Here is a 27,090-nt window from a genome sequence, read left to right on the forward strand (position 1 = left end):
CTGTTTTCTCATACGCTGCAGCACTGGCTTCATCCAACTCATGGTACATTAGGAACAATTTAGTATCATTTCATTTAAAATATGCAAGCTTTATATCGAGAGTAAATGTGTAGCCACAAGGTAAAATTAAAAAAAATATATATTAGTCTCATCATTAAAAAAAGCCTTTAAAGTTTCCATTATCCATTATGTCAGGTAGCAAATATCTTCTCAATGTAACTCCAGACATTAAATCTGTCAAGAGGCATGCAGTAAAATAAATGTCTGGGATACCTTCATAAACAAAAATCTTATTTCCATAATTCATACAGCTGGCTGGCATTTATTGGCACGTCAGGTGCAATGGGGACATTTCAGGAACATTAACATGTACAGCATCATTTGTCAACAAAGCAACAATGTAAGCAAATCGTTCAGAACTCATACAGATTTACAGCTTTCTCTGCCAGCTGCTAATTACGGTGTGCTCTGCCTATTTGGTATGGTCTTTTTTATTGGAAAATGACAAAGGGGTTATGGTATCCCAGTTTGGAATATAGATGCGCTTTTAGTAATAATATGAGTGGTAATATGACTACACAGCCTGGAGTTTTGATCTAGTTGCACTACTCTGATAATTGACCGGTTATGATTGATGAAGGACAAAGAGAAATTCACAGTGATATTTACTTACCGATAGAAGTAACCTCTGCAAACAAAGAAATAATAAAATACCAGAGAGCAAGAAAAAGTATCTTTGCTGTAATATTGTTTTTTCCTACTGAACATGACAGGGAAAATTCAGTCCTCACTGAGAACCTGATCTGTTTATCGTGAAATGAGTAGCAAACCCTATACCTTACAGACTGGCAAATGCCCTTTGAACACAGCTGAATCCACTTTGTTAAATAAAAAATAAACTTTCAGCATTTTAAACAATGCAAAGGTTAAATAAAAAACTGACAGTGCCATCTGTAAGGGCCAAAATATGCGTTAATGATCTGCTTTCGACATCCTCTGTGTCTGTCTGTGTTTCTCTCCCTGTGTTTTAGTGTGTCTGTGTTCATGAATGTATGTGTTTTTGCAAGTTAATGGCAGCAAGTCAGTTATACTTTTTATTTCCAAGCTTTGACTAGTTTGCATTTCAATCTCATAAAAATATAAGTAATAGAGCTTTATTCTTCAGATGTATAAATTAAATATGCTTTCATAATTATTATACCTGTTATTCAGCCAAAGGTAAGAGGATTCTATTAGCTAAATGCATATTTAGACACCTAATAAAATCCCTTATTCAACTTCTGTTTCTTAGTTTCAGTTCATGAACAGTAACCACTATTCTGAGTTAAGATCTTGACCATTAAAATTTTAAGAAAAAAGCAATTAGACCATATTATGGATTAATCCCTTGCCAATTTTCATTTTTTAAATCAAAGTAATTTTAGACTTGGGAACTACATAATTTTATGCAGAGAAAGTATGTTTTGCCAACCTTATTAAAATCTTTAAAGACCATATTTTCCATAGGCTTCCAAAAATTATCCCACAAAAATGTGTGGGTGCACCCATCTGTACACATGAATGGGCAACTAGGAGCATAATTATCCAGTTTTGCACATGCAAATGGAGGTGTTTAAGCACAAATTAGCTGACCCCCAGATTCTACTGGTGCATTTTTGTGAGCTGATTAATAACGTCTCTTTGAATTCCATAATACAGGTTAAAACTTTTCTGTAAAATACTGAAGTTGCTAAAGTATTTAAAAATGTTACTGATGCACCAGTGAGATGAGGTGTAGTTTAGTGCCAGGTTTTGGGTCTTATTTTGGTTATAACAACTGTAGGATTCTTTCAATATAATAAACTCTGTTGGCCCCAGCACTGGAGCGATTACTGTCTGCCACTGCTTCTCCAGGAGCAAAATACTCACTTTCCTGCAGGGAAAAGCTACTTCTCTAGGATTATAAAAAATTGACCATCAATCTAAGTCTGTATGAGCAATTGCAGCCGCTTTCGAATAGGAGTTACTTTGTATTAGGAGCAATTTACCCATCTGTGGAAGAACAAAAGATATGTGCAAACGTTGAAGTGACTGACTTCTAGCAGATGCTTAGAGAAAGTTAAAATCCCGGCTACTTCCGAGGTGCCTGGCCTCGATCTCTGATCTGGGAAGGTAAAATGTGCCGAAGAGCCGCTCTAAAAGCTGTGGCAGCTCACTGGTACCTTGGCTCTGTGCTCCCTACCTGCTGATGCCCTCCCCAGCACCCCCGGGCAGGCTCCTTGCCCACACAGCTGCACAGGGGAACGGGGAGCAGCCGTAAAGCTTCTGGAATGAAACGTGGAAATCAGTGGCTGCGTCGCCTCGGTATTAATTGTGCGAGTATTCTGGGCAGGGGTGAGAAACGGGGCTGAACCTCCATCGGGGCTTTGTGGGGTGAAGGAAGAGGTCAGAAGTGAGGGAGGGTGAGACATAGGACAAGGATATGAATTTCTTGGGTGTAGGGCTAAATTGTGTGTTCGTGCTGCTATACGGGTTTATGGAAAAAACCCACATTTATCACAGCTTAAAAACCCAAACATTAATGACCCCCAAAATTCGCAGGTACCCCCATTATGGTACCCAAATGTGACAACACCCCTGCAAGTCCTGGTGGACAAAGACCAGTTAATGGAAAACTAACTTAATACTGTAATTCAAGATTATTTTAATTTATTTGCAAAATTTTTCCGTTTGTGTTTATGCTTTTGTACATTTGAAGAGGAAGTTTAGGCATTCCTTGATCCATAGAGATTGCTTTTCTTCCTTTTCTTCCCTTTGATTCTACTTGCCTAATAATAATGGGCATTATCTTATATCCATATTTAATTTTATTATGTCACTCGCATTTCAAGAAAAGGATGTTCTTTTCAAACATTGTAATGCATTTAGTATTTCACTAGTCATCAGTTAAATCAATTTTTCCCTTTATTGGATCTGAATTATAAATCAACTAATCATTGTATGGGATACTGTATATGAATGTACAGTATATCATTATGATGTATCCTATAATAATGTCTCTTAGACATGAAAACTAAAGATGGTGGTTTAAAGTGCTGAGAGAGAAAAAATTGGAAACATCTGTTAGTAGGAAGTAGAGAAGACTTTTCATTAAAGTTTGTCAAGTGTATTTGATAGGAAGAACACACTGGGCTGTATTCTGCCACCCCTTACATACATCCAGCCCAGTACCCAGCTTGCTTTTTCTGTCTTGTGTAGAAAACCCAATATTATCAGAGACACTGAAAAGCCAGCTCTCTACTTTGGTACAGCAGCTCCAGAAGTCTGAGATCAGGGGCAGAAGGAGGATTCAAAAATTTCAAGAAAAAAGAGATAGAACATATTACATTACAGTCAGTGCCTTTGTTGATTCAGGGGTAATGACAGCTGTGTTGCACTTATACTGAGTATGTCAGCAAGCTCCTGTGGAAGAAGTGGTGCGGGACAGTTTTGGGCAAAAGCTCTTTCATTTCCAATTATCCACTACTTGCAAGAAGGGGAAGTCTTTAAAAAAAAAAAAATTATTGAGGAGTGGAAAGATAAGTTATTTGGAGGCATCTAGTTAGCAGATATCACCACCCAAGCTACTGTGAACAAGCTGGGGAAAAAAAGAAAAGAAAAATAAAACAGGAAAAATGGCTAGAAACTTCTGGGACAGCGTATTTTAGGAGAATTTTACAGAAACCCATTTAAGCAGACAAGGGCTGTCTACTTGAGGAAGTTCCACCGAGGCCATTTCATACATACACAGGGACAACTCTCTGTGGTGGTGTCCACAGCAGGGATTTTGGCAGTGCCAAACTGATGGGGCTGCAGCTCTGTCTCTGAAAACCCCACTGGGGTGCAGCTGCTGCTGGCAACACCTCGCAGCTTTGTCCTAGGTCTGGAAGTGGAGCCACAATAGTTCCACGCTCATCTCATCCATATATCATTTTTGCACCCTACCAAAGGCACGTCTGCACATCCACTTGAGAGTACTTCTCACTTTATGAGTAGTTAGGCACGAGGTGAAATACCTTCTGCATCCCTTGAAGAGCACCCACAGCGCAGACCCCTCATCCCTCCTCTGGCCGGTGCAACAGTTTAAAAGCCAATATCTCACCTTGCCTTTGCAATTTTTTCCAATTTCTCCCTGCTCCCAGCGGTCTCCGAGCCCCGCCGTTTCCATGATGATTTACAGAACTATAAAATCAGGCACAGCAGTTGCAGGGCCCGGTGCGAATTACCCCCCGAGTCAATAGAAAACAGAATATTGCTTATTGATTTGGTCCAGCCTGTTGTGTGGTCGATGGAGAACAAACTAATACAAATAAAATGAATCAATTGGAAGCTGGCTGTGGACCTCGGTGAGTCACATGGAGAGGGCTTCTGATATCCTTTATCATCACGCACAGCCAGTGAAACAAGAGTGCTACTGTCTTCTGCTGGCACAGGGAGTTACCTCAGGCTATACTGAAAAATGCTTTTTTCTTATTTTTAGACCTGAATCAGCCCATGCCAGTAAATGTATTCTTGTGAATACAGATCCTACTTTGTTGTAATGCCCATGGGAAGGCGGTAGTGTAACCTGTTTGGATGCAGCTGCAGACCACCTGTAGAGAAAGTCAAATTAGGGAGAGACCCCACTGTTCTTTGCATTAATGCTTTTTGTGTTGTGGCCTGACACCCCCCCCTCCCTCCCCTTTCAGTGTATCTCTCTCAACTGGGGAGATGGAGAGCACACTTTAAGACCTTCTGTCCCTTTAAAGCATCCTGTGATTGAAAGAAGATTTGAACGACTGCAAAGTCTCCCCAGTCACCAATGAGCAGTGGTGCACAAGGAACCTTAAAGCTTTTAGAATGACTTTTCCTGCTGGTCTTCTTGCAGGTTTGAGAGGTTTTGGGTTTGTAGAGAGGGGGTTGTTTCCTTCTGTTCTTAGAGGGCACATTTATATCTTCCTCAAGTAATCTACATGTTAGGGGAATCTTCTAGCGCTGGAATGGGAAAGTGGTTGTCAAGAAGTAAAGCCCTAACTTAACACACTTTTTGTCCCATTGTTTCTAAATAAAAGGTGGCCAAACAAAGGGAAATGGCACAAATCTAAGTACAGTGCCTGTGTATCCTGAATATCTCACTGATCTCACTTAATAACACTGGAGTACCCTTCATCTACAGATTCGTCTGTGCTCAGGACAGAGGGCTAGTTAGGCATGTAAATAACTGGTTTGGGATTACATGTCCTTGGTATGAGAAGTAATTTTAGTTATCTCAGCTGCAACTGCCTAACCACTCCTGGTATCTGTAGCTTCTCAGCAGATTAAGCTTTTACTCATTTACCAGGTAGTATTTCATTGCAAAGAGCTACAATATTCTACCTTATGTCACACAAAAGCTGCCTGCAATGAAAATTTCATGTCATTTCTACTTTTCACCCCGTTTCTTCACAGATGAATCCCACTGTTTTACTAATCGTTGACGTACTAGTTAACACAGGCAGAGTTTGTAGATGGAGGTAATGTCATCAAGCGTTGCCTCATTTTAAATTCCTTCCTCTTGCTGGTGATATCAATGTTCACTGCAAAGACACTGATGATACTGAATTTAATTGGTATTTATGTGTAGGGTCATGTGTACTCTCGAAGAAGTTTCTGTGTAACTTTTCCCTAATTGAAATTAGATTGAAGTGTTGCTGTGTACACTGCGACTTAATGGTGACAACGTTGAGCCAGCTTCGGAGCTCAGATGCATGGCACGCATCCCAAGAAATCTGCTATGATGCTCCCACATACATCTATGCATATTTTTATGGTACAAGAGACATAAGGTGTGGAAAAGGAGCAGTCTCTTTAAGGGGGATGTGGCAACCCTATCTGCCAGTCATCTTGCCTCTGCTGTTCTATTCCTTTTACAGCCATTCTGCCTCGCCGGTATCTATAACATCTTTACATATGTGTTTAATGGCTGCACAGTGATTAAAACCCATGGGTTCTAATGAGAGGGTATAAGAGGAACGTACTGGTAGCACTGGTTCTATGTGGAAGCGCTTTTGGTCTGATTTGGGGATGGATTTCTCAACGTTTTATGTTATAAATAACATATTTTATACGACGAACGTGGTCTGCAAACCATTTTGGGAGTCAGTCTGAGGCTCACAGCTGTTGTGCAATGTGAGGGACCACTGCTGATATTGGCTGCAATGAAATCTCACCATTAAATAGCTGCAGCACCAATATTTTGACTCCAGACCAGTGCACCCCCTCTTCTGCAACGCGTGCGCAGAGTTTGGAGAAGTGACTTCTCACTGGTACAAGTGTTTTGACTGGGAGTTTAATTTATAGCAGCTCATAGAATTGCAGTGTGTAATAAGCGATGTCCTTGAACATTTTTCATGTGCTTCTAAGTGACTCTTTAAAAAACATTGGTTTCCCTTGTAAAAATCATTAAACTTGTTAAGGAAGAAGTAGTAGTGTGGGTTAGTAATCATCCCAGTGCTTTACATACTAGTGGATAATTAACAGCATGAATAAATTAAATACATTTCAGGTATAAAGTTGAGGAAAATCACCAAATATTAGCAAAGCTCCAAAATCGAACTACTTTGTGTCACATGCTCTTTTAATGACTACAGTTTAAAAATGTGCATAATTCCAAAGAGATCACATGTTTCACATAATAAAAATTACTGTGACATAAAATATATATTTTCTTAAAAAGTACTTGTGATATCAAAAGGACTGTGAAGTATTAGCCATTTAATACAAATTTATCTTTTCTTGCAGATGATTACATTTTCATTTTAATTGCTCACATTTCCCGTTCTGATCTTAATGTTTTATAGTAGTGAAGACATGCCACAAAGAATGAAAAAAAAAAAAAAGATTTTATTTGTTAGCTAACAGTCTTCAGAAGTCCTAATTTGGCCAATGTGTTCTGCTGCAAAGTCTTGGAATGCTGTCTTGCAGTTTCAAAAGTGATCTTATTTGGCTTCCCAGAAACTATTATGCCTGGAGGATGCCATGAGAACAAGGGCTGCCTTGTTAACAAGTAGAAAACTCTCAAAAACAAGATAGGATCCTGATATAAATCATAATTTAGATGCACAGAGCTATGTTCACAACCACAGTAATGTAATTCATTTACATCTAGTTATTACTTATCTCCACCCGAACTCCGAAGTTCAGGAATGCAGCTGCCTTGTGCCTTGTGACTCGTGGGGGTTAGGGAAGAATGACATCACCAAATTTAAGCACATTACCATGCTGACATAGTGGCACCTTGTTTTCCCTTCCGCAGATAGAGCGGGGATTGTGTGCTACCCCCCATTCTCCCAAAGAATACCTTTCTTCCCCTTTCAAGCAGCTGCTCTGTGAAGGGTTGCAAATGTCACTTCAACTAATGATGAATGATGCTTGACCCTTGGACCTGTTACTATGAATTTTATGCAATGCTAAATTAATATGAAAGATCTCTGCTAGAAGACTTCAGCTATTATGCATGCAGCATAAATGATATGTTAAACAATCCAAATTTTTTTCTCATAACCATGGCAAAATGCAGAGCTGCTTTAACGTTCTGATGTGTATTTTCCACTTCAGATTAGTATCTTTTTCGTTCGAAAAATATTTTTGGTAAGCAAATCAGTTTGCGAAAAACATTGTCAAAAGGGCAACTGGCCCACATGTCTTTGTTGTTCACGTTTGAATATAATTAATTATGTAAAGCAATAGTTAGTGGGAGCTTAACAATTAGTAGGATCTGTCAAATAGTCACACGGAAATTACTAACTAATTGAACTACTGGTCTTTTATTGTTTCTGGAAGCAGGACAGAGTGTCATTTCTTTTATCTCTTAAATTCATTATTATTGCATATCACATTTTTTTGAGCGATATATGCTTCCTAATAGATTAATACATAAATAACCCTCCCGGTAATGTCACAGTGGGCAAAACTGTTTGAAATAAAAACACCTGTTTTAATTATTATTCATATTCATGCTGTTAAAAAATTATAATCCTCTTGCAGCTTTATGACATTTTTGAAGCTTTGAATTTCCATCTGTATCTTATATGATGATGTTTCAGGATTGTCGTGAGTTAATTATGTTAACTTCGGAAACATTGCTTGCATTTAGAATGAAAAACTTCAGCTTAAATAGCCAGGAAAGCAGATGCTATCTTTCTTGTCAACTGCTTTGTTGTGTGATGCCTTGAAACTTTTTTATAAGATTCTGTATCCAAAAGGAAGTATAAATCTCCATTTGTTTGAAATTTTGCTCTAATCTAATCAATATTTTAATATATTTCTCACGGGAGGGACCTGAATGCATCTCGAGGAACCAAAGACATGAAAATCTCTTATTTTATGTTGAAATCCTCTGGTTATTACAAGTCCATTCACAAGACTAATTTGTAGAACAGGAAAAATCCATGTACTGCACAGTTTAAAAATTGTTTCAAAGTGTACCTCTGCCCTCCTGTAATATATGCCTGTAAGTTTAGGTGGAATAGGAGGCACTGGAAGCATTACAATTAGAATGCACATCCAGATAAACCCTGGGAAATGAGAAAGGTGGGAATAAATCTGTGTTAGGCTCTACCACAGAGCAAATGAAAGTGCGAAACGTGGATGTGTGCACGAGATGGAGGGAAAGGTGTGAGCTTAGAGAGGATTTGGTGGATGCAGGAGACGTCGCTGTCTCCTCCTTCCACGTGAGCCTGTGAGGCGTGTGTGGGAAATGGAAAACATGCCATGAGTCACCGGAATTTCATCGCACCCCTTCTCTGCCAAGGAGGAACCACAGGCACTGCCAAGCGTGTTTACATGTGCCCTGGGGTATTTATGCATCTCCTGAGGCTCAGTGAGAGAAGGTGTGGAGCTGCACGTGGAATTGCACGTGGCAGGGTGGATGGAGATATTGTTTTAAGGCCACAGTGATCTCCAAATTCCATCCTTTTGGTTAAAAAGACCTGGGCGAGGTCTCAAATGTTGCTGTGTACGCAGCTCCTGATCCCACCGGTCTATGTGATTACATAGATTTCATGAGCATAAGTTTGATTAGACACTTAGATCTTCCACATTTTCAGAAGCATCAGATACCTTGAAAAAAGCCTATTTTCACTGTCACAAAGACATCAAATTTTGTAAGCACTGTGCAAGAGAAGCAGAAATGTGCAGGATAACTCATGCCTGGATCAAGACACGATCCACTGGTGTGTCTTCAGAATGGAAGTAGCCCTAAAGTTGATGAATTCATATGAAAAAAGTGCACTTAGCAAGAATCTTCCCTATTCCGGGTAACATGTGGTTCTCAAAGCGCATAAAAATATTTGAAAATTCATGTTATTATTAGCACTATTATTATCAAAGGACATTTCGTTAACATTTGAAAGTCCTTCAGTGCACTTGAAGATATATTTGTTTTAGCAACTTATATAATCCCCTCCTGTTTAAAGTTTTGTTTTAAACACATACAATTATCATCTCATATGCCCTGATTCAGTAAGCACTTAGAAGCATTCCTATCTTTAACAGCATAGCTAGTCCCGCTAATATCCAGGGAACGGAATTAGAGCTTCAGATATTAGCAAAAAGTAATGCAAATGTGAATTAAGCAACACGGTTTTGAAGTAAGTTGACTGAGGACTTTTTATTTCTTAGGCTGAACGTTAAAGTTTGACCAAAAAAAAAATATAAAAAAAAATCAAAGCGAGCATTACTGATATTAATAATTATTTTTAAAAGTATATAAAGATGAATAATTTAGACTGGAAACCAGAAGGAATTAGGCACTGAAACAACCTTCCAGTAAGGGTTGTGAAGAAAAATCCTAACTGCTTTGAGGCAGAACCATCAGCAAAAAAATAATATATAAACATATTAAAAATGTCCATATGTATATATATATACATATATATATACACATATATCTGGACAGATAGAATAAGCACAGTATTATTATTAGGTTTTAGCATGTAAGTCACATTAATTAAATTAGATGAAGTTACCTGCATTGTAAAATATGTCTATTTCCAAGGTAATAGAATTTTAATTTAAATTTATATCAAATTTATATTCATGCCTAGTGTGACCTTCCATACAGACAAACCTACATCTACCATGACACTTAGCTATGGAAAACTCTTACCACCTCATGTCTTTAAAAGAACCTACATGACATGAAGGGATATTCTCTGTCCACTCTATAGTTGATAGCAAATTGTCGTGGTAGGTAACAATTTCAGCCAAATTTTCATGAACTGAACCAGAGGAGGTGAAGCCTGAATTATTCTTATGACCCAAACACAGGCCTGGGTTCTCTGGCTTGAGTTTTTCAAGAAAACTCACTTTATTTCTAATAAAGAGAATAAGTAATTCCTAAAGGCAAGGTGCAAATATGAAGGTCTGAGTTTAAAAGTATTTAACAAAACTGTCCTTTCCTTTTGAATAACTTGAATAAAGTGTCTAAATGACCTCTTCCGAACCAGAAGAGAATATAGAGAAGAAATTAAGCTTTATTGGTAAATTAAAGCCCAAATCCCATGGTTGATGAGAGATATGGTCTGTTTGAAATAGTTACAGTTTCAGACTTTCTCTTCTACAATCAGCGGGTGGAGACCAACATAATCCAATTAATTGTAATTCCCTTTTGTGGCACTGGTACAGTGGTGAATGATATAGTAAGTCCATTGAAGTCTTATCTCTGGTCAGATAATCCAAATGGATTCATATTATGAAACAGTCCTTTATAGAAAGTTCTGATGAACAGAAGTGTTTTGACTTTAGTGAACCGAAAGATAATTTCTATACAAAATAAAATGTTTTGTCCTTGACACTTGCAGGGCCTGTGTGTACCTGATTCCATGTAAGGATACTTCTTTCAGCTGGGCTATTTCAAAGAGCCCTTTCACTAAAAAATAAAAATCTAGAATTTGTTCTCTGGACATCCTACAAACCTGTGTGTGAGAACAGAGATTTACACGTGTGGTCAACCTTCATTCTTGGAAATACTCCCATTAAAATATATGGCATTACAGATGTAAGGAATATAAGAATAGCATTCTGAGAATTGTTTCATTTTCTATTTTTCTAATAAAATGATAAACAAATATTTCATTGATAATCCTTACAACTGTAAACAAGCCATATATGTATATTCCTTTGCAGTATTCCAAGAGGACTAGGGGAACTGCTTAATTTTAGCTTAAGCTTTGATTTATTTACATTTGGAAGTCATTTACATAAAGGAAGTTATAATGATCTTTATTGTTTTGTTAATTATTTCCTTTGATTATTGAAACTCACTCACTGAGGCACAAGCTTATTGTAACTGGGGTCAGTCCCAATAAGTTGGCTGCGTGCAACAAGTCAGGATTGGGTGGTATTCTTGTTTTTTGAATTGTTTTCATGCAGACCCTTTCAGTTTAACAATCACTGGAGACAGGAGTGTTTCAATGCACCAGTTGTCTGAGCCAGTGCTTCATATTTTATGTTTCTCCTTTCCTTTAAAGTTTTCCATTGCAAGCCCACGCTACGGCAGGAGTGTTTTTGCTTGTAGCATGTTGAAATCTCATATTTACTAAAGGATACTGAGATGCCATTTGTGGAAGACAACACACTAGACCATATATTGAGGTCAGATCTGTGCAGAGTGTCTCAAAAATAGTCTTTTCCTTTTTTATTTTTTTTTTCCCCCTTAAAGTGTCTGGTTGAAATTTAATACAAAGAATTTTTTACCCTTTGGGGTGCATTACATATGAAATAATTTATGACCCATGAATCACAAGAAGGCAGTGAATTAGGTTTCAGATAAGTCTGCCAAATATTACAAAACATTGTGTACAGATTTTTGGACTATGAAAAGGCTTTTGACAAGAATGGAAATAGAAGCAGTGTTAGAAACAGCAAGAAAGGGAAGAACAGAAGAGCTATATGACAGAATCCTAAAGCACTCTGAGTTAGTAGCACAATTAAAAAGATATGAATATGAACATATTTTTGAAGTATGAAAATGGGACAGAGAGTCATTGTCCAATTCCTCTTTGTATTAGATCTTGAGAGCCTTCAATTTATTTAAAATGTAGATTTGTGGATGCTGATACACATAATTCTGATAAAAGATATGACTGTAAATGGGGACAAAAAAAAAAAAGAGAAAACCTCTAAAATTAGATTGCAGAGATGCTTACTAGAGAGCAATTACACAGTAAAAAAAAATGTTAATAACAGATTTGAAGTCGGGAGATGTTTACCTTCCTAATGTATGTATACAGAACATACAAAACTAAGCGAGGAAGATCAAGTTGAAAGCAGAATTCAGAATGGACTTTTGCCTTTGAATAGTAAAATGTGTCCTGAAAAGTAAGTCTCTGATCTAGGCAAGTATTTTGTGTTCTGGAATCATTAGTCTGGACCAGAATAAAGAATGAAGAATAAACAGAAAGAAGAAAATAAAGTGTGCTTTAACTATGAGGAAGAAGTTGAAGTTAATGCTCAACAACTAACTGGAGAGAATTAGATAGAGAATTTGATAGAGAATTTGTCTTACCACTGTAAGACAAATGTAATTTCCCCTCTACATAGGCATTTTACTTCTATGAGTTGCAGAAATTCTGCCAAGCCCTTTTCTTGTGCTCAGGCAGCCTCGGTGCTCCAAGGCTGAAAAAACTCCTCAGTGGGAGTGTAGGAGCTGGGTGGGAGCTCCTCTCTGTCCTTTCCTTGTCCCTTTCTTTAAACCCCTGGGTGTATCTGACTGTTTATTTGGCCTGAAATGAAGTAGTAATCTGGCCCTGCAGGTCTCACTTGCTCAGGCTGTGTCTGCCTGCTCCTACTCTTTGTTTACAAGTCACCTCCAAGCGAGTCTGGCAGAAGTATGTTGATCTGTAAACAGGTGGTCTACTTGTTCTTAGGGAGCTTTCAGCTGCATTTTGAGGGGATATACATGCTATATTTAAAATCATTCCTTTTCCCATACGGAATAGTTGATTCAGCTAAATTTAATGAATTTTGAAAGTACTTGTAATTATAATCCAATTACAGTAATTATTGCTTCAGATCACAATGATAGAATATGCTAAGTCAAAAGTAATATCTCTGCCATCTAAGCTGCAGCAGGTATTGGCAGTGAATAACACATGAGTGTTGATGATGATACCTGTTTCTGGCTACCAAAAGGATTGTCCTTTCAGTACCACTGCATATATTTATTCTTCCTGTTTCGAACAGCATGGACAGCATAGAAATTTCCTTAGCTCCATGGTACCATCTGACCACTTTTCTAAACCTTTGAGCTCCTCAAATACTTCATGATGTACCATTCCTGAACTCCTCAAACGCACTGAGTCTTTTTCACAGAAGCAATGAGATAGTTCATCCCTCTCTTACTCTCTGGACTTTGTGGAATTACATGAGGATGAATATGACCCAGTGTGCCCATGTACAGAAATCTTTTCTGTTTCTGGCTCAGACTGAGATTTAACTTAGCAGTACTTGGTTTTTCCAGCATGCCCCCCATGTCAGAGAACTGTCATTCCAGAGGACTGGAGTAAGCAGCACTCTGGGTGCACATAGAGATATTCTGCATTTTAGCTTAAGCTGCTCAGTAATTTGTGCCTGGGCTCCATGGAAGTAGGCACTACAATAATAAACACCTTCTCAGGCACTGTAACATCACAGCTTAAATTTTCTGTTAAAAGGGCACGGCAGGTTCCTCTAGCAGAGGAGGAATAATACACACAAGCTTTCTTTTGCTGACTATATCCCTGACAATTCATCAGCGGTAGCATTGGATGGATTCAGCAGAAGCTGCTTAGAAATCCACTGTAGACAAAATTTAGTGATTTGTTTAGCTGACAATTTCTTTGATTTGTTTAAACACTCTTGGAAGTGAAGGACCATGCATTGAGTGCAGGAAGGACAGTGGAGCTCCCAAAACTAGCAAGGCAGAAGGAAGAACTCAGAAAAATCAGGCTTAATGAGCAAAGTATGGATGAGCAAACAGTGGAGGTTTGTAAAATGCAGGTACAGCTATTGAACACACACCCCACAACCCCAGTGTAAAAATTATTGGTTTTGCTGTCAGTCATGGGAACAGCTCTCACAAAGGGATTTTGTGATGAAGGAGTGCCTCACTAACTCATGCAACTGGAGAAATTTCTTTTGAATCTGTCCTGTCCTTTTTTTTCCAGTGGAAAATTTTGAGTGAACAGAAAATTATTTCTGATGAATATAACTATTAAAAATAAAAAGAGGTGTCTTCAAGTTTGAGAAAGAAGTGTAATGACACTGGACAGTCAGTTTGTCTTTTACTAGTATTCGAATGAGGAATTTTCTTTTTCTCTTTCAACCACAGAACTCTGTTTTGGATCTCTCAGTAGTAAAATGCCTATTGGGATGAGTGAGTCCAGCAAATTTCCCAGGCTTTCAGTCAACTGGGAATGCTTTGTGCCCACCCAGCTCTTCTGCAACCATTTTGATGTGAGGGATATTGTATGGGTTAGTTAACAGTGCTGTGCAGGACTTTCTCTGGGGGAGATTTCTCTCAACAGATGCACTGGTCATTGGGATGAAAACTCCAGTGCTCTGAGGTTTCCCACACTGGACCTGGGCGTTGATCCAACCCCGAATGCCAAAGTTCAGGGAGTTCAGAGGTGGCAGATGTTGTAGCCAAGCACTCCCCATGAAGGACATTGTCATCCCAGTGCAGCCAGCAGCAGGGAAAAGGTGGAAAAGGCAGCAATGTCAGCAAACGGATCACACTGTGAGACCCAACAAGACACCTCTCACCAAAGGCTTTAGAAAGTTTCTTGAGGGCACAACCTCCACAGCAGACCAGGCCTTGCTAATTGGGTTTGCAGGAATTGCTTTTCGGGGTCATCCAAGAGCTGCAGGAATATGTAATACCCAAAGTGGCGTAGGGCTTCTGTAAGGTGGTGCTCTGGCATTTAATGGCACCATGGGCAAGAGACAATGTAGAGCTGGAGAAAATACTAGCTAGGAATTTTCTGTAAAGACAACTGAACCAGCAGTGCTCTCAAAAGACTGCATTTTGCTCCTAGAGATCAGTCTACATACCAGGCAGGGCATGTGGTTAGAGGAACCACATCCATTTTCTTTCAAAACTGAGCTCTCTGTATAGCTTTGGTTGATTTTCATTTCTTTTTTTTTTTTTTCTGTCTTTAGCTGATCTTTCCATAGATTACTTTCTTCCTTTTTGAACAAGGATAACCCCAGGATGGTACATTTAAACCAAAGCTGAACTCCCATTTGGTTCTACTGCAGACATTGCAAGTGCCATTAAAAACGTGTATTTTTGAAAAGGCTGATTTGCTAAGAATAAAAGCACAGTAAAACACGTATTCCCTTCACAAAAGTATTGTATATCAATTTTTTTTCTAAAATAATAACCTTGACAAGTGCCCACACTATTTTTTTTTTCCTTAATGTGGTCTTTATATTTTCAGCCTGAGTATTAGCATAAATTTTATGGGATTTTCTGGGCATATTTGTGTCTGTATCTAAGATATATGATATCAACTGGCAGTGATGGTTGAACTAATCAAATACTACTGACATGTTAAAGCAAATTTTTAGGACTGTGAGATTTTGAGCATCTTCCCAGATACAGTATCTCCTGACTGAAAGCAGTCCTTGACTGTCAAGTTTAAATACCAGATTTGGGACTTAATCTTTATGTAAGCAAAACACCCCAATAAGAAGTATGTCTGAGTAAAGCCAAAAAGTCAGGTCTTCCCCTTAAACCCAGCCTGAAATGTGTGTGTGTGTGTGTTTGTTTATGGCCCTATTGCCATGGTATGTGAGAGATTCCAACCAGTGGGAACCAACAGAGAGTCTTACACTGAATGGACTTCTATTTTCTTTTCCTCTTTTTTTTTTTTTTTTTTTTTTTTACTTGGCATTTGTTCCTTCTAGCAAACATTTTTAAAAACTCTCTTATTGCTAGAGGGAAAATTGACACCCTTTGCTTTCACGATGATACATTCCTAACACGTTTCCTTGAAGAGCTGGAAATGGTGCAAAAATCTGGTAAGATAAGTCTCTATAAAGCCTTAGAAGTCAAGCATTCCACTTTAGACATTTAAGACAAATGCATGGCAAAAACAAGTTGTGTTTCTTTTTTTTTTTTTTTTTTAAGGTTTCTACTTAAAGTTCTGTGCCAAGGCTACAGTACTTATACATTTTCTAAATGTGTTTTAAGCAATAAGTTGTACAACATTTTTAGAACATGTGTTAAGCTATTTCTCTAAGAATGAAGCTCTTAACAAAACATAAGCACTCTGCATGAGATCTTAGCAGCAAAGTGCTTAAAAGATAAAGTAAGAATTGGTACCATGGGAAGAACACCAGCTGTAGAGCACACAGGTCCATTATGAGAAGTATGGTAGTGGGTAGGGAGAAAATGATTTAATCAGGAGTAAAACCAATTTTATTATAAGGGCACGCAGGGGGTGTGGCACCATAGTGAGAGGGACATTTCAAAATATCTGACAGATTTCAACAATGTGAAAACCCACCCTGTTCTTTAAAGTGACAGTAAACCCCATCAGGTCTCTCTTTTTGATGCTATTGTTAACAGTTGACTGTTTAAAGCTGGCCTGCTAAGATGCTGTCGATCTAGTTCAATAGTGTGTGGCAAAATAAAAGGCTAATTGTTGAAATACGATCAATCAAATATGATCTCAGAGTCTAAAGAAGATCCCCTCTGGTAACTCATTTGAGATCAAATCATTACTTTTATGATTGAGGTAATTGAATGGGAAAAAAAGAAAGAAAGGGGGGAAAAAAAAAAAAAAGAGGCTTGAAACCAAAGAAGCAAACAAGACATCTAAATGAAATGCACAAGTCTGCCTTTGTTCCTAGCTCTGTCTCACATTTCTCCAAGTTAAGGAATTGGGTCCATTCCTTTATTTGTGTACATTTCCTGAACCCAGACATTTTGAAAGCATTTAATAACACTTATTAAATAGAAGTTGAAAGATGACTCCATTTCGAATAAGATTTTCTGCCCAGAAGTAAACTCCACAGTGAGAAAACCATCATGGTAAAGTACTGGGATCTGGAATTGTGGGTGTCCATGTGTCTCCTACAATTTTACCACTTTGTTTAACAACAGTTCAGTAAAGAGGCTGCTCTTGAAACCAACTGAACTGCTAAACATGAAATTTCAGTGACATTTAGTAAAACATTTCAGGACTATGTTGCTTCAAATTAAATTTGTTCAACAGTTTTCATGGTTGGTCCCAGATTTTCATTGAGACTGAAAATTTCTGGAAGAGAGAATCATAGCACATGGGGAAAAAAAAGCAAACTCCATTTTTGGAGTAACAAAACTTGGAGTAAGTGTGTGTCATTTTAATTTGGACTAATAAGGATTTGCACTTTCCTCGAGTTTTATAAGGATTATGATCTCATTGTTTATTATGTTCTAAAAGTATCACACTCCTAGAATTAAAAAGAAAGGAGAAAAAAAAAACAAACCCAAACAAAAATAAAATAATCACCCAATCTTGTTTTATTTTTATTAGAAACTCTATTTTAGCATTTAGTTTCTTTTATATTTAAATTCCTTAGCTCAGTCAAGCTTCAAAAGAAAACATTTTTTTTTTTTATTTGCAAAACAGTTTTGGAGGCACTTGTGGTTTGTCTTTAGTGTGTTATCATTTTTGACAGCTTTGCATAGCCTAGGTAGGCCAACAGGGGTCTGTCTAATATTGTTGCTGGGCAAATCTTCCTCCCAGAGATGAAAACCAAACAAAATATTTTTGAAGCAGTAAGAAGGAATTAATATCCTTTCTCTCACAGTCCTCTATTCCTTGCTGACATTACATTCAGGCAAGGAAAAAAAAAAAAAAAAAAAAGGGAGAGAGAGAGGAGAAAAGCGTTACCCATTATTCCCTTGTACATAGCAAGGCTAACACATGTAAAGCAATAACTCATTTTCTATTGCCATGTTTAGCATATGTCTCCTGTTGGCTCAGCAAGGCCTTTAGGCCGGTCCCTTGAGCCGTCCATCGTTGGCAACTCTTAGCCCCTCGGCCTCAAAACCAAATAGCTTTGAATCATGTTGAGCTGTGATGCTAATTTTCATACTGATGCATTATGGGAATAAATGTATCTGACATACTGTGTCAATGGTGCTGTCTCTTTGTGTCTCTTGTTTTTTTGTTAGCTGCATTCCTACAGATGGTATTCCATTGAAAATGTTCTCTTCCTACAAAAAAAAAAAAAAAAAAAAAAAAAAAAAAAAAACCATGCACAGCACCAAACCTCTAGGTGCAGAAGGCTGTTAACGGTTGCTGATGATAGTAGGCAAACATTAACATAATAATTAGTGTCTTGTAATTGTTTCATTAAAACCAGTTGTTCCATTTCTCCTCGTGTTTTCCCAGAAGAGAAGCTGAATTTGGACGACAGCCAGTGGGAGGACATCCACGTTGTCACCGGAGCACTCAAGATGTTTTTCAGAGAGCTGCCTGAGCCGCTGTTCCCATACTGCTTCTTTGAACAGTTTGTGGAGGCGATAAGTAAGTACATCAGATACAGCAGGAGCTCGTGAAATAGCCTGTTATATAAAAATAATAATAAACTTAAAAATAGAAGAACAGGGGCATCTCAGATCTGACTTACCTTCCATTATCCGTGCTCCTGCCTTTTTTATTGTTTTTGACTGCCTTTTATCTCCTACAGCGTCTAGGTATTTAACTAGAGAGAAGGGGGAAAAAAATCAAATTATTGATCTATAAATTTTGTCTATGTGATTTAAATGTAGTGCCTAAAATGGTTTAGGAAAGGAATTAAAATGTGTATGTATTCAAAATATGCTAGGCTGATAATCCATATATCCCCAAACACAAGAGAGAGACTAATAATTGTGAATCATGTTAGAAGGGGCTGTCTTTATGTTAATCAGAATGAAATGCGTGTGTTTTGTTCCACAAGGTTGCAGACTCTTGCCTTGCAGTGATCACAAAAAGAATGCAAAAACATTCATGTTCTCATTTTCATATCTACCTTTGCTTGATTATTAATTTTTTTGTCTAAAGTTGGCAGGCAGAAAAAGTGTTTTCAAAGTCCCAGGCATTTATTCTGTTCCATGTCTCTGTGGTTTGTGTGCTACAAACCCACTCTGTATTTAATATATGCAGGTGCATTTTGTAAAACTGTGTCGGCTTGGAAAAACTTAAAAAAAAAAAAAACCAAAGTGATTTGGGGGTTTACTCCCGTTGGAAAGGGAAGGGTGGGGGGAGAGGGATAGCTTAAAGGGAAAAAGCCTAGTAGGAGATTAATTAAAGATCCAATAGAGAAAACTGTCTAGGAAAAAAAAAAAAAACCAAACCCAACAAAGTACTCAGAGGTCTGATTTCTGAGTGATGGGCACACGTATTTGCCACTGCCGTTAATGAGAGCTGGGTGCGCACATGCGCAGCTGTCGGGGAATACGGAACCCTTAATGTACAGCTCACTTTGATTTTATATTCACAAGAGTCTTTAGTTCAACTAAAGCTTTTCAAGATACCCAGCACCAGATATAATGAGGTTAAATGCATCTCACAAGATCCTTCCCTGCTTGGTTGTTCGGAGGTGCAGCGCAGTTAAACGCGCGGTGCAAAAGGAATGCGTTCCCTGAAAGTTTACTCCTGGCAGCTCACTTTCTTCTCCTTTCAAAGGAAGTCAGGTGGGGAACATCATCTCTAAAGCTGAAGTTCCTACTGCAGTGTCTGAAGTGCTAAGAGGGGGGAAAAAAAAACAAATAAAGAGTTTCTTACTGTTCAGCTTCAGCTTTTGTGATGCACTGGGACAAGCTGCTCATTGAAGCACCAGCTCCTGAACACGCCTCTCAGTTGGTTCTCCATCCACCTGCTCTGCCTTCTTGGAAAGAAGGAGGTGTGGTGTCCTCAGTGGATGAAGCCAGCTCGTGGAGCACAGCTGGCATGTCATCCACACCTCTTCTTGTGCATATAATTCTACAAACTGTTTAACACCCATCCTCTGACATCAACACCTTCTCTTCCTGATAATCCAACATCATTCTGGTTTTCTGGGGCTAAATAGAGTCTTCTTCCCCCTTACCCCTACTTTTATTGCCTATTGGCACATCCTTTGGCTGTGAAAACACTATTGTACTCTGAAGAACATTATCAGGACACCATGATCTCGCTCCTGGTGCTGTCTTCTACTCTCATCCTCTCTGCTAGTGTCCAAGTCAGAGTGATTTGAAATCTTCTGGTGGACCCACAGGGAGGTTTTTGATAGTTAAAGTACAAGGTAACTGGTTGTGGACTTGTGAATTAAGAGTTTGAAATCATGTCGAGAAGAGTCTGTCTACTAAAGCATTAATATTCATGAGTGAGAAATTAATGTCCCTTTCTGCTATTTGAACTATTATTAATTCTTATTATGATTTTGAGAGCCATTATACACATTGATAGGCTAATGAACAGTCATTTATAGAGGGATTTTAAGACAGTTTATTCCTAGGAAGAAATGCTAGCACTCCAAGACGTGCTTTGCACTATTTCAAACCCCTAATTCTTGTTGCTTGCTTTACTGCACATCAGGGTGATTTCTACCTAATCCAACTGCCTAAAGTAATCTATGATTTCCAATCAATCTTCTCTTTATTTGGCCTTTACTGCCATAGTATCTACAAATCTGTATTCTTACCAACTCCACTTAAGAAATATCTATAAGAAAGAATCAGGGGTTTTCAGTGTTTTTGGAGCTCTTCTGTATATTAATACTCCTGAGACAAAAGTAAAAATTCTCTTTTCTTCAATATCTTCTTCACTACAGATGATTCTTTGGCTACTTGTGCTAATTAATTTGCCTGATCAGTACTGAGCTGCTAGAAAATTTCCTTTCTTCTTCTTCAAGTTGTTGAGAAAAAGGGATCCTAGTATCTGTTTTTCGAAAGTTTGAATTATTAGCGTGCAGGACATAGGTGTGCATTACAGTTAGAAGGAATGCTTAATAATGCCAAAAATAACCAACCTGATTCCCACATATTGCCATGGTGATTATACCCTTGGTCCAGCACTGAAGACCCCTTAGTCAGAGCCTTGAATTTGTTAAGTAAGATTAAGTAGTCCAAAAACCTACTTCTGGTAGATAGTAACAAGTTGCCAGTAAAGGTTCGTGAGAATTTAGTAATTTAGCTAGATGTTTCAGGAGGAATGAGTATCCAGAAGGTGCCATGGACTCCTTATGCTTATGTTATTTTAAAGCTTATGTGGAAAAAATCCGTAGCAAGCTTAGTATTAATTTTCCTGGATGCTGCCATTTGAATTAACATCTCTATTATATGCATGGGAACAAAATTTTACAGTACTGTGTGTTAGGAAAAGCACTTGCTCTCCACCTTCAATTTCCCCTGAAAATAACTTTAGATATGGCCATGCTCTTAGAACACTTCAGATATGACCAGAGTATCAGGAAATAATTCAGGGCATTATAGAATCTCAGAATTCTGCTTGCTGGGCTGAAGCTGGATAATTACTGTCCATACAGCTTATATCAGAGAACTTATAAACGATAAATGGAAGGCCAATAGACCTCTGACCTAATACTAATTTTGTTTCTTAGGATTTGGAAAGTAGTCTGGTTTTTGTTTTTTGTTTTTTGTTTTTTTTCAAGGACTTTGTCTGGTATTACTGGCAAGTCATCTTGTGGTATTTTGGATGAAATATGCACTTCTGAAATGTGCCCAAATGCTGCTATGAAGTCAGGTTCAGCCACACTTAAATTACTCAGTACCGCAAATAGTTCTATTGATTTTCTGGAAGATCAACAGACGTGGTTCAACAGATTGTCTGCAAGTAAAATTGTGCTTCATGTGAGTAAGGTGGTAGAAGTGCCAATAACTGAAACACTTAATCACCTTATTTACAGAATTCAACCAGCATGGCCATACAAACTTATTCCAGGACTTTATCCACCGAAATGATAAACATCTACCCCCAAAATCTGTTAAAAAATATTAGCAGGTAAATGTGTTAGTTGATTATAAGTCTTAACTGAAATAGTTTTCTTGAAAAGTCTCAGGCAGAAGGCATGGAAAAAAAAAAAGTAATTTGTCTACTAGTTTTCTGTGCAGGGATGTCTGACATCCACAGAACAGGAAATATTTAAATATCCACTAGTCCTTCCAGATCTTTTCAGCTGGAGAGAACTGCATAGGCAGTGCATCTGTCCAACTGCAGTTACAAAAAAACCCCACTGATATTCCACAAAGGAAAATTCCACCCAGTTCCCAAAGCTGCAACATCTGTCTCTGGTTTGGAAGGCTTGAGTTCAGGTCTTTGATTTTCTCAGCAACAGGTTGGAAAGATTACTACGTTGGAAAGATTTTTTTCAATGAGGTCTAGTGATTATGCCTTCATTTCAGTTCCTTATCTCTAATATGAATTTAAAAGGTGTCACGTAAATACTGTAGATAAATAGGAGATTTATTGTTTAAAATGCACACACAGAGGCAGATGTGTGTGTGTATATATATATATATACTCTAAATAGAAATCCTTCTGCCAGAATTATGATTCTCCTGCAGACAGTTTTCTCAATGAATATATCTGTTACTGCTGTGGGTTTCCCACTTGAGGCAGATGAACAGAGGAATGAGATTAATAAAAATAGTAGTGCTGAAAATCTGACTTGCAGGCTTTCCAGTGGAATCCACAACCTGATATGTCTCAGGTCTCCATGTGAGGAAAAGAAAATGTGGGATCCACATCCACCACCAGGTCTCTGGAGAAAGGTGAAGGGAGCCTACAAGAAAGATGGAGAGAGACTATTTACAAGGGCATGGAGAGACAGAACAAGGAGGGATGGCTTCAAAATGAGAGAGAGCAGGTTTAGATTAGACATCAGGGTGAAAATTCATGCCTATGAGAGTGGTGAGGCCCTAGCACTGCTTGCCAGAGAAGCTGTGGCTGCCCCATCCCTGGAAGTCTTCACAGCCCAGTTGGATGGGGCTTGGAGCAACCTGGTCTAGTGGAAGGTGTCCCTGTCTGTGGCAGAGGGTGGAACTGGATGATCTTTAAATCCCTTTCAACCCAAACCACTCTATGATTCTATGATTTTTAGAGCACCAGATCTGATTAGCATATGTGGCTTCAGTCCTGGCAATTCCCCCAGGATCAATCTCCCCAGACACTTGGGCAAAGTAATCCCCTATCCCTGGAGCTCAGGCTTTGCAGCTCTGGCTGGAAAAGGGAAGCAAGAATTTCTCTGCATGGGGAGAAGTAGAGCCATAGGCACCTAAAGTTCTTCGAAGGGCACAATCACAACATCTAATTAGCTTATACACCTTCAGGGATAGACGGCAACCAAATAAGGTTTTTCAGAATTTAAGTGCCTAGACACCACCCAAGGTCCACATTAGTACTCATTTAATTTTTGTTTTTTCAAGATCTGGATTTTTTTTTTCTTTGATTTTTCTGATAGACCATTAACACTTTTTTCAAATTATTTCACACATATCCTTTCGATATATCAATTAGGGTCTCCTGGTGCATGCTAAGCAGAATTCTCAATGTCATTCCTATCAATCCTACAATGTTATGTGTTACCCCACTGTATGGAAACTGAAGATGGTTATTTAGCATCTTACACAAGATAGAGTTTTGTAACTTTTTTGGGTAGGAAATTTGTTAGATAAAAAAGTCATTATAGTTTTGCTGGTCTCTGACACTGGTCTTTACTGGCCTTGTCTGACAAAATCTATGAAGATAACGTAGCAAAGCAGTAAATTCATCTCCCATGGCAATAATAGACTTTTTTTAGACCCGCAAAAGCTATCAGCAGTTGTCAGTCCTCTCCATGTTGGTCAGTTGCCTTCAGCAGACCATAGCAAATTTTGCACTGAATAATGTAACTTTTGAGGAATTTGTACAGAAGCTGTCTGCACCAAAATCAGGGGAGGGAAAAAAAAAAGAAAACAAACAAAACAACAAAAAAACCTGTGTCAGGAGGCAATCAACAAATCAAGTCATCAATACATAATCATGACCAAAGAACAGAGCTACACTGGTTGAAAAAAAATAGTTCAGCAAGGACCTGCTCTGAACTACTATGCAGTGTTATGAAAATAGTAGCTGGGAAACAGAAAGGAAGCAAATACATTCATTTATTCTGACAGTCATAACATCCTTGTATCATCTTGGTGGAAAGTTACAAAAGATGTCTAAAGAGATTTTCAAAAGGCATCTAAAGAAACCTCACTCGAGGCTTACAAAGAACAAGGCTCAAGGCCAACTCGTCTTGGAAAGACAAGTCAGCATATTGCACTGCAAGAAATCCATGACAGTCTCTTAACATCATCACGTAATAGGTTCCTGAGAAACCAAATCTTATCAGTCTCTGGCATTATGCAAATTTCTGTCATAATCTCAATCTGTGGGCTTCGAGTCCTAATCAAACTGCCTTCAGATTCACAGTTGGCGAGCCTCCTATTGAAATTGTTTTCCTCTCCTCCATGTACTTGTCCAAGGAAGTTTTGGGGCTTGGCATGGCATCAGAAAGCCTCAATTTCATGTGAACATGGTGATTTATAAACAGATCCAAGGTCACCACAATATATTTTGCATAATTAATACATTTTTGTCCAAATAAATATCAGAAGACAGTAGAGATCAATAAAATAACATGAACAAAAAAAAAAAAAGTGTAGAAACAAGAAGTAGTCAAAAGTTGAGGTACAACTTTTTAAAAGATTTAAAAAAAGGAATGATTTTATGGGTAGTGTAATCTCAAGCATATCCATCCATGTAAATACATGAATATGTATGTGGTACATATACTCTCCCAAGCAAAATAACATTAAATAATAGTAGCATCTCAATCATAAAGTGATGCTAGATATTTTCAGTGGAGTCTGAGTAGTATTAAATCCACTTCTGAAATATTCTTGAAATCTTATCTGGAAAGTTGTGTGAAATTCTGATTCAGGAAGGATTAACTGATATATGGAAGAGAAAGGAAAAACCCTCACATTTTAGAAGAGATGCTAAGATGATATAGGAGACAGAGACACTGAAAGAGAAGGCTTTTAATAGGGGTGTTAATGAAATACAGATTAAAAGTGTATGTGATCATCCTGAATGAAAACAATAAATTAATAAAAAAGTAAAAATTATACAAATATATTTAAACTGTAACTTTCCCAAACATTATAACTACCATATTCTAGCACAATCTCCACTCAGATTGGAGTCAGTAAGAAAGAATATCTCCACTGAAGATGTAAATGGAGGCTGTTGTATTTGCAATAGCAGCAAACTGGTAACTAAAGAGGTTCATTCCAGGCTCTTTGTTCTCAGGAGGTGTCAAGGAACAATATGTCCTGGTAACCTCCTAGTTCTTTTTCAATGACCTTTTCTTCACAGTTGCAAACTGTTTCTGCTCAACAGCATTTTTAAATAGATCTTTTCAGGTCTGTAAGCAAGTGTTTTAGGGGGGGAAAAAAAATAAAATTAGAGGTCATGTCTTTGAATAGATTTTTTGTTTTGAGGTGGAAAGTAGCCCAACTAAAAAAATTAAGAAATGATAAGAAATGAAGGGCATTAGTAGGTAAGTTGTTGTAAAGGAATTGTAAACAAAATCTACACCTGTAGGTTTAGCTCCTCTGCAGGGCTTTTCTCTGTGCATAGGGAGCCTGGTTCTAGATTGACTTTAGCTTTTATATTTCTAAACATTTCTAAACATGAGCCTCTGCCTTTAAAACAAGATACATTGTGATATTTACTAATCCTTTTTTTTTCTGATAGCACACAATTCTGATGGGCACTTCACAAAACTCTTAGATGTGCACCGAAATAACATTTTAATTGGATTTTCCCCTTTGTGAACTTTACCTAACACAGTGTTCCAGTGACACTGTCGAATGGACAAATATTTAAATTATATTTAATGGACAACATTTACATTTTGAGGAAAAGAGGAAACTCTGAGGAATCTCATTGAAAGGGTTATACCAGTGATGAAAATTGCCTTAATATTAAAGGGTCAGGAAAACTGTTTAATTTGCTCTTGTAAATATGGTGGAGGCTTTCCAATTATCATCAAAGGAAATGAAGAAGTTTTAAAGGAATCTGCGCTAGGATTTTGCTGTCGTGCAAACGTTTGCGTAGGAGGGACATTTTCTCCCCCAGCTTAGTCTTTTTTGTTATTATAGTTATAATTTCTTTAGCATAGCAGAAATTTTATTGCGGATGCCTGGCCTGTCTCTTAACTCATGCTAATTATATTCATAATTAAATGTTAAACAAGAATTGACTAGGCCAACTGGCTTGCACAGGTGTTTGTGATATGAATGGTTTAATGCTCCCGCAATAAATTATTGGATACAAATCCGCAGTAATCTACACAGTGAGAACCTTTTTCGAGAACTTTGATGTACATGGAAGGTCCAGCATCGTGCTTTGAAGCTGGGGCTTTCAAATAGCACTTACAAGACAGTTTTATGTCAAAACTGTGACTTGTCCTTGATTGCACAAATAATAACAAAGTTAATAGTTTTTTTTCTGGGTTGTTACCTGCCATGGGAGGAAGGTGCTCAGAGCATTAATATTTAGGGGAAGCTGGAGAAGCCATTGGATGCTTGGAGGAAATGTCATCTGACTCACTTCAATCTGCAAAACAGTAGTTTATATTTGTAACTGATGACAGATTAATCACTGAGGCTCCAGTAACTCTCTGTAGCTTTACCCTGATTGCTGGTTTTCAGAGGATGAAATCAAACACTTTTAAATGGAGAAAGACATAAGTTTCAGTTTATTCCTTTTATACTTACTTTTAGGACATGTGTAATTTTAAATTTTATCTGTGGTTAAGAGAATCTTTTAAAGGGAAAAAGCATTGGCATAGGCTGCCCAGAGAAGTGTTGAAGTGGCATCCCTGGGGGGATTTAGGAGATGTGTAGATGGGGCACTTGGGGATATGGTTTAGAGGTGGCCTTGGCAGTTCTGGGCTGAAGGTTGGACTTGATGATCTTAGAGGTCTTTTCCAACCTAAATAATCCTGGGATTCTATGAAAGAAAGGGCAGAACAAAGAAACAAGCCAAGTTGAGAGTTCATATC

At 38.0% G+C, this 27,090-nt stretch overlaps 1 protein-coding gene across 4 annotated transcripts in view; it reads left to right on the forward strand.

Moving 5' to 3' along the window:
• The window catches only part of ARHGAP15 (Rho GTPase activating protein 15), a 334,404-nt gene that overhangs the window by 253,822 nt on the left and 53,492 nt on the right, over positions 1 to 27,090 (forward strand). For all 4 annotated transcript variants that reach the window (XM_050339915.1, XM_050339913.1, XM_050339914.1 and 1 more), the window contains one exon: positions 18,405 to 18,539. In XM_050339915.1, the coding sequence (XP_050195872.1) occupies positions 18,405 to 18,539 (135 nt within the window). The remainder of the gene's footprint in view (positions 1 to 18,404; positions 18,540 to 27,090) is intronic.

Source organism: Myiozetetes cayanensis, unplaced genomic scaffold, assembly GCF_022539395.1.
Source record: "Myiozetetes cayanensis isolate MyiCay16 unplaced genomic scaffold, myiCay2020 scf9, whole genome shotgun sequence".
NCBI classification, from domain to species: domain Eukaryota; kingdom Metazoa; phylum Chordata; class Aves; order Passeriformes; family Tyrannidae; genus Myiozetetes; species Myiozetetes cayanensis.